General features: G+C 36.6%; 1 protein-coding gene across 2 annotated transcripts; it reads right to left on the reverse strand.

Annotated features, from left to right (window-relative positions):
- Positions 1–262: 262 nt before the first annotated feature.
- On the reverse strand, positions 263–5,829 carry LOC113362774 (coiled-coil domain-containing protein SCD2-like). 2 transcript variants are annotated; one of them, XM_026605268.1, is made up of 17 exons: positions 5,340–5,829; positions 4,553–4,971; positions 4,240–4,312; positions 4,088–4,129; positions 3,932–3,994; positions 3,686–3,735; positions 3,585–3,612; positions 3,352–3,426; positions 3,118–3,228; positions 2,955–3,015; positions 2,606–2,716; positions 2,333–2,451; positions 2,103–2,172; positions 1,339–1,380; positions 1,163–1,203; positions 662–788; positions 263–546 (listed from the first exon to the last, which is right to left on the reverse strand). In XM_026605268.1, exons 1-17 carry the CDS (start codon positions 5,739–5,741, stop codon positions 449–451), a joined length of 1,932 nt encoding a protein of 643 aa, XP_026461053.1. In that variant the 5' UTR covers positions 5,742–5,829; the 3' UTR covers positions 263–448. The 2 variants fall into 2 exon arrangements, with proteins under 2 accessions (XP_026461053.1, XP_026461054.1); XM_026605269.1 differs by lacking the exons at positions 263–546; positions 662–788; positions 1,163–1,203; positions 1,339–1,380 and having other exon boundaries at positions 2,103–2,240.
- Between the last annotated feature and the right edge of the window lie 1,419 nt (positions 5,830–7,248).

The following is a 7,248-nucleotide window of genomic DNA, read 5'->3' on the forward strand; positions in this document are numbered from 1 at the left end:
TACCACCACTCTCACATGTTTTTTTTTTGTTTTGATACGCGAAAGCCGGACCCATACCCCTATCCCAGACCCAATACCGCCAAACCACATTATACAACTAATCTATTACAAACCTTTACAGCGGGGATTGAATCCTAACTTCCTCCCTACTGGAGTTGATGGGATACCACCGAGCTATGTTGTTGGACCCTCACATGTTGTTTGCATGGTTACTATTCGCTCATTCTCACACACTCAGACACACTTCTTACACTACTCGTGCTTATGTTATGAAAAATTATAATAGCCTCCCGTATTGCAGAAAATTTCACGTCTTGCCGATTACAGTACTAAAATCAAAATTCAGCATATGACAAATTGCAGGAAACATTTAGTAACAAGAATAAGATCGAAAAGAAAAATTGATTACTGTAAGAACACTGGAAAATAAAATCGATGATCGTCAGCATCAGAGAGAGGTCTCAAAATTTTCGAGATCCTTGCGAGATGCTTCCCATAATTGGCGCTCGATTCCTAGTTTTCCCAGCTCCATTATACATTTCTCAACTGAAATAAGAACGAAAAGATGATCATCAGTTTTGAGGTCCTCCATAAATTGAGATCATTTTTTTGTTCTGCGAATGAAATAACTGAGTTTGGATTTATAGTTTAGCTCAAGTACCTTTAACAGCGTCATGAGAGGTTGGTGCGTGTTGACTACGGTCAATCAAGAATGTCAGTCTTTTTTCTGCAATTTTTTCCTTTACACCATGTGCTTTGGCTCTTCTCCAGAAATATGTCAACCATGCCTGAATTCAAATTGGAGAACTCTTGTCAAAATTATGTAGCAACAACGAACAAATATCTTATGCATAGAAACCAATCTTTTGCGAGGGCCACACGGAAAAGGCGAGAAAAGGCTATATAAACCTTAGGCAATGATTTGTTGATCGACATATGAGTGTATATATATACCAGACAGATAGATAGAACTGTCAGTCAGTGTAGTTGGTCAATAATTGCTTAGGTTTTGTGAAAGTAGGTTGCATCCCTCTATGCAACTAATGAATGTTTGTTCCAAATCTTGGAAGAACTTAGCGAAATAGGCAGCATGGCGTAGGTAAACCAAGAAAACTGTGAAAGTAACTGACACTTGTAAGCATTGCGAAAACCAACTGCTTACCTGCTTGAAGAGAACATCTTCTGATTCATCTGGACTTAATTCTGTAAAACCAAAGAAAACAAAAACAAAACAAGGACCGTTTAGTGAACCAAGGATTGTGACTCCATTCCAGATCGGAACATCTCAACCCACATTTTAAAAACACATAGGAGTAAAGAAATTAATGTTCTTGTTACCATATGCCTCCATAAACTTTGGATCACCAGGTGATTTTGGATCTGCTTATTAATTTAACACACAAGAAAGAGATAAGAAAGTGTGAGAACTTCAACAACAACAATTTCGTGATAATGCAGAAATTACTAAATACAGAAACACGGGAAAACTTCTTTTACAGCTCCAAAATCTTTGTAGCAAAGGTGACTCCTGCTTAAATTAATAACAACTCAAATTCGTCTTCATCTGCCCCTCAACATCACTCAAATTTGTTCCATTGGGATTCTAAGGATGCCTACAGTTTCAGCCTCGTCCAACTGCAAGTTGGGTGCTTCAAGAGTTGGTAATTTCTAAACTCCTCATCCCCCCTCCAACGCTGCTATTGGATTGCCGCGGCTCTTGTTGATCTTCTTTGTCACTTCTAAGAAATTATTGTCTAGTTTTGTTTTTTCTTCTTGTTTTGTTTTGTTTTGTTCTCTTCAGTATTGTTTTAATTGGAGGAGCAAACTGTCATACTTGGCAGTACTCAGTTTGAGGGGGGCTGCTGGGATAAATGTGATAAGGGATACCAATGTAACTATTTTAGTTTGAGTACTCCTGTGTTGCCGGTATAAGGCGGTTTGTCTGTGAGCTTTCCAATTCATTCAATTAAAAAAAACGGCTTAGGAAATTCCTAAGATTAATTGAATTTAAATTTTCAGATATAAGAAAAAAAAACATCAAATTGAACACTCTTTGGTTGAAAATAGAATCAAATATTTCATCACATTAAATGAATACAAACCTGACAAAGATTGGCGCACCAAATTTGGGCGTCGGTGTTGGGTCAGTGCTAGTACAACAGCCTCCTCAACCTTGAATGCATCCATAAGAGAAAAAGCATATAAAGAATGCTTTTATAATAATCCAGCTTTTAAATATTCTGAAAGTTAATGCAGTAGATAGATACAAACTGAATAGAAACACAATCCACAAGGTTTAGTAGTAATCAAGTACATCAAAAAAGACACTTACCTTTAGAGAAACTAATTCCCTCAGTCCCATCTCAACTGAAAGAATGCTCTCAATGTTACCCTCTCCGGTTAGATCACTGAATCCCCGTGTAAGGTTCATCCTGTCCTGATCAACAACACCTGGTTTGCCACATTAACAAACGAAGTCATATTATACAGCAATGTCACAAATCATAATATATATCCAAAATTTTGGATCTTAGTCATGTTTCGGTTAATTGAAAAGCTAACGCAAACATGCATCACTTCTATAAAAACCAGTACCGTTTAATACCTGGAGATTCATCCTTCGCTTTCTGTCCAGCGGAAATGACAACTTCAAAAGGAAGAGGTGCTAAAGATGACCAGTGCTCATGTTTTGCCGCTGCAATATCAGCACAGATGCCTGCAAAAATCACAAATCATAAGGACATGAGAAGGCTTCCCTTATTCTACACGCCAAACAATCTCCCTCAGTTTTCCTCTACTTCACAGTTGTTTAATAGAACTCAAATATTTATGTCTGCAACATGAGTACGGTCTTGAGAGCTCCTTAAGACATGTTAGAGTCTAAACCAAGATTGAGTTTGAATAGCATGCTCAGAGCACCTTCATGGCGAAGTAACAATAGTTCCACTAATTACCATGCCATACAGCTAAACCCCAATAGCGAGCAAGCCAGCACCTTTTAAGAACAACCTCTTCCTGAAACGAAGATCAAAAGATACAGTTCAAGTCCCATAATGCAAATGATAGGAAGATAAAAAAATATATATATAGACATTGGCGGGACTTAAAGTTGCAAACCATCTCTTCCTGAGTTAATATCATTCTTTGCGTCATTGAGCGAAGAGCTTTCATATCAGATTCTGCTTCCCGTACCTGTGCAACAGCCGCCGCAGCCACTTCTTTTGCATTCTGGTTTAAGCAACATTAAAGCAATAAACCACTACGCAGAAGCAAGTGTTTGTACTTAACTTAGAGCAACCCGTAAGAACTTAAAAGCATATGTGATGTTTGTGCATTTTAGAAATACTTTACCGCAGCTTCTATCCGCAAAACCGAAATTTCCTCATTCCGCTCATCCTTAGTTTGTTTCCCTGCCTTGTAAGCTGCCTGCATCGAAGAGTTGTGTTTGAAACTTTCAGGGTGTACAAATATCATTCAAATGATGGCATAACGTCAAAAAATTTCAGTGCTTCTCCAGTTCTGAGTAAGGAACTTTTTTGGTTCATTTAATTTTAAAATCAGACAATAATGGTTTTGCACTATACCTCTCTTTGACGCAATGCTGCTTCTTTTCTGCAGAAGAATCACATAAGATGTCAGAATGGGATTACGATGGACACAAACTACATAAATGTCTTAGAAGCACCTGCTCAATAATTTGGCTTCCATAGATGCGCCTTCCCCAAGAGAAGCAACCTAAATATACAGATTAGATAGTGAAAAAATGGCTGTGATACTGAAAGGTAAATCTAAGTACTCAAAGCCGACACAGACACAAAAGAAAGTGCACATTCAGATACAATACTAGTATACTGTAGTATGACCTTAGAGATGCTTTTTGCACTCCTCAATCCAGCAAACTAGCTAAATACGATAAAGATAGGGAATGGACCTGTTTCTCAAGCTCCTTGGTCCTTGCTTCCGCTTCCTTACATCTCTCTTCTGCTAACCGAAGCTGTATGGCACATTTATGGTAATTGTCACAAACATTGGTAGATATGCGAACTAAACAAAAATGAAAAATCCTACATTGGGAACAAAACTGCACCTTGTCTAGCATGTTTTCATTCTCTTCTTGTAGCATATCTAGCTGCAATTGGAAAAAAAATCATTTTAAGGAAGATTATGTTTTTAAGTCTCCCTGAATGAGATCCGGGCACATTGTGGTCAATAACACATGACAAGAGAAATAAAACTCACCTCATCATGAAGAGCTGAGGCCTCATGGCGATTTCCGATTCCGTTTAGGCTCTGTCCCACATCTGATGGAAGCCTGCAAAAAGGATTGAGTTGATCATAATTCTAAAAATTCTCAAGAAAGTTTATCACCCTTGTGTCCTTGTTGAATTTGAGACATACACACATATGTGAACACAAACACACTTATATATCTATAAGCGTACTCTAGTTTCCTTACATCACACTTTTTTTTTTCACCATCTCGTTGTTTGTCCAGGTATACACAAACCTTACGAGGGAAACAAAACAACGAATCAAGAGGGGATTATTGTACCTTTTATCTCTTTGATTATCTCTTTGTCCAGGTTCTGTTGGTGGAATACTATCCCGACTCCTCATTGATGTTCTGCCAGGTGATGCGCTGGCTCTAGGTGGACTTGCAGAAGGTTCCATCAGCGGAAGAGAAACCTGTGTCCTCAATGATGTTCTGCTAGGTGATGGATTGGCTCTAGATTGCATAGGGGGATAAGAAACCTGGTTCCTCAACGATGTTCTGCTAGGCGATGCATTGCCTCTAGGTGGGTTGACAGAAGGTTCCACCATTGGAACAGAAACCTGGGTCCTCGAAGATGTTCTATTAGGTGAGGCATTGGCTCTAGGTGGAATCAATGACGTTGAACGAACAGCGGCTGATGACCTTCCAGCTGATGTAGAGCGAGCCGATTGTGCATGCTCCACACCGTTTCCGCCTAGCTATTCAAAACATGAAATGAAGTAAGAAAATGGATGCATTAAACTTCAGAACTGAGCAAAATTCAGTAGTTAATTGGTTGCGCATTAAGATAATCGCAACAGCTATGCATGACCTCACATTAAAATCAACTAATTTCACTCCTAGTACATGATTACCCCGAACCACATCAAATCCAATGATCTCATTACAGTTCTCAACAATCAATGAATAACATATTCAAATTCAGTTCTCAGATTGTCAATTTCACTTGATAACAGCGACAAACTACTCAAATTTTAAAAGATCTAATCCATATTGACATTCAAAATCATATCAAGTTCATTGAAACAGGGATTTCAATCAAATAAGAGTAAATCAAGAAACTTACAGCAGGAGATTGAGATCTAGTACTACCATTCGGCTTCGCAACCAAGGGAACTCTATTCCGATTCTGATTATTAAGGTTATTACTACTGGGTCGGTTCGAGAATGAGATTGGAGGAGGAACACTATAAAGATCATCATCGTCCTCATCGTCATCATTGTCGGTGGTGGCATCGTTATGAGAAGCCATAACTTGAGCAAGACGTTGAGCAGCAGCTTTAGCAGCTACATTTTGTGATCTCTTTATACTTGAGAATCCATTTGCTGAATATCCACCACGATATGATGATGAAGAATGTGGATGTACAGGTGACATTCCTCCGCCGGGAGAAGTTGATTCAGCATCACCGTTTCTTGATTGTCTTGTATACAATGGACTGCCATTTCTTCTTCGAGGATGATCCATTTTTCTTACAAGATCAGAAATACAGAATGAATGATAGTATATTATCAAGGACTGATTCCTAGTTTTTTACTACTAGTAGTTGTAGTTGCAGCAGTAAGACTGAGTAGTCGTTTGTTGTTAGTTGAATTTGACTAAAATTGGGTTTTGAGTGGCCATTGACTTTTTTGTACTGTTATTGTCTTTAGTAAGCTTGTAATAAAAGTAAGGAATTCAATGTCTTGTTTTTTTTACTTTGAGCCAGTGGAAATGACTTGTAAAGGCATTTTTTTTCATGATTTTTCCTTGGGAAATAATCAACCATCTATTTTCAGACAGAAAATTATGTTACTTATTTCCTGGGTCTTTTGGTCGGTTACAACTTATAAGATGTTATTTTTATTTTATTTTAGGTATCTTGTAACTTAAATTTTTTGTTTGAAGCCGATAATATAAAAACTGGTTGACTTTTATAAAAATGTATTTTCTTTTGTAAATGTTTTTCTTTTATTTATTTATTTTTTCTGTTTTATAATAGTCACCCTATAATTAAACTAGTTTCTCAACAGTACGATGTACGGGTCTGTTTATTGCTTATGGAATATTTAATGCTCTTTTTAAATAGGGAATATATTACAAAATCAAATTGTGCAAGAAAATAAAATAAACAAAATTTCATAAGTTCTGATCAGAGTTATGTTTATTATAAGCTATTGTTAAATAAAAACAAATTTTAAAGCACAATTCAAAATTCTTGATGATAAGAAAAATTTATTATTTTTTAACTCTCAAATAACAAAGAATTGATTGAAAATAGCAAGCAAGGTAAATTTAAACTATTTGGTCGGGATTAAACTTCTTTTGGCTGGTTGAATAAAATCATACCATTCGTATCAAATCGAAGATTCACACTTCTTTTGCCTATGGTTTCTTTGTTGTCTTCGTATGTCTTTTTTTTTTTTTTTGATGTGAAGTTCTTCAAGGTGGAGATAAGTTTACTTTGCCTTTTCATACTGTTCTGCAAGTCTTCTCTGTTCTTCTTTTTGTGAATTTGTTGTTTTCTGCCATTTTTGTTGTTCTTTTTGATTACCGCGTGTAGGTAGTGATACTCGTACTTATATATTACGAAGCTCTTCTAGCTTTATCGTTTTTTTTTTTGGCTAAAGATCGCTTACACTTGGTTTTTATATACAGAAGATAATTCGGGTTTAATGTTTTTTTTCTCTCCATATTTTATCTAATTTAGGGTTTCTAAATAGACATGGTTTATTTAGGGTAAGAAAGATATCGTTTTACACGTGGTTTACTTTACCCTAATCTAGAATGTAGCTATTAAAATTAATTTACTACTTGATTTACTATTTAAAATTTACGGCAGTAAAGATCTAAATTCATATGGTAATTATCCCACACCATGTAAAGGATGATGGGAAGATTGATTACCCTACGATCAGTTTGTAAATATTCTGGACAAAACTAATAAATTAAGGGTCAGTGCGCTGGGAGGACTTCGGAGAAGCGTCATTGTATG

The sequence above is a fragment of the Papaver somniferum genome, chromosome 4, assembly GCF_003573695.1.
Source record: "Papaver somniferum cultivar HN1 chromosome 4, ASM357369v1, whole genome shotgun sequence".
Classification (NCBI taxonomy): Eukaryota; Viridiplantae; Streptophyta; class Magnoliopsida; order Ranunculales; family Papaveraceae; genus Papaver; species Papaver somniferum.

What these genes read in the sequence shown, in the direction of transcription:
- LOC113362774 (XM_026605268.1), bottom strand. Translation starts at nt 5,741, where the DNA reads ATGGATCATCCTCGAAGAAGAAATGGCAGTCCATTGTATACAAGACAA. An exon ending in GATAATCAAAGAGATAAAAG is followed by an intron (nt 4,313 to 4,552) that starts GTACAATAATCC and finishes TCCTTTTTGCAG; the next exon opens with GCTTCCATCAGATGTGGGAC. An exon ending in GGGAATTAGTTTCTCTAAAG is followed by an intron (nt 2,173 to 2,332) that starts GTAAGTGTCTTT and finishes GATGCATTCAAG; the next exon opens with GTTGAGGAGGCTGTTGTACT.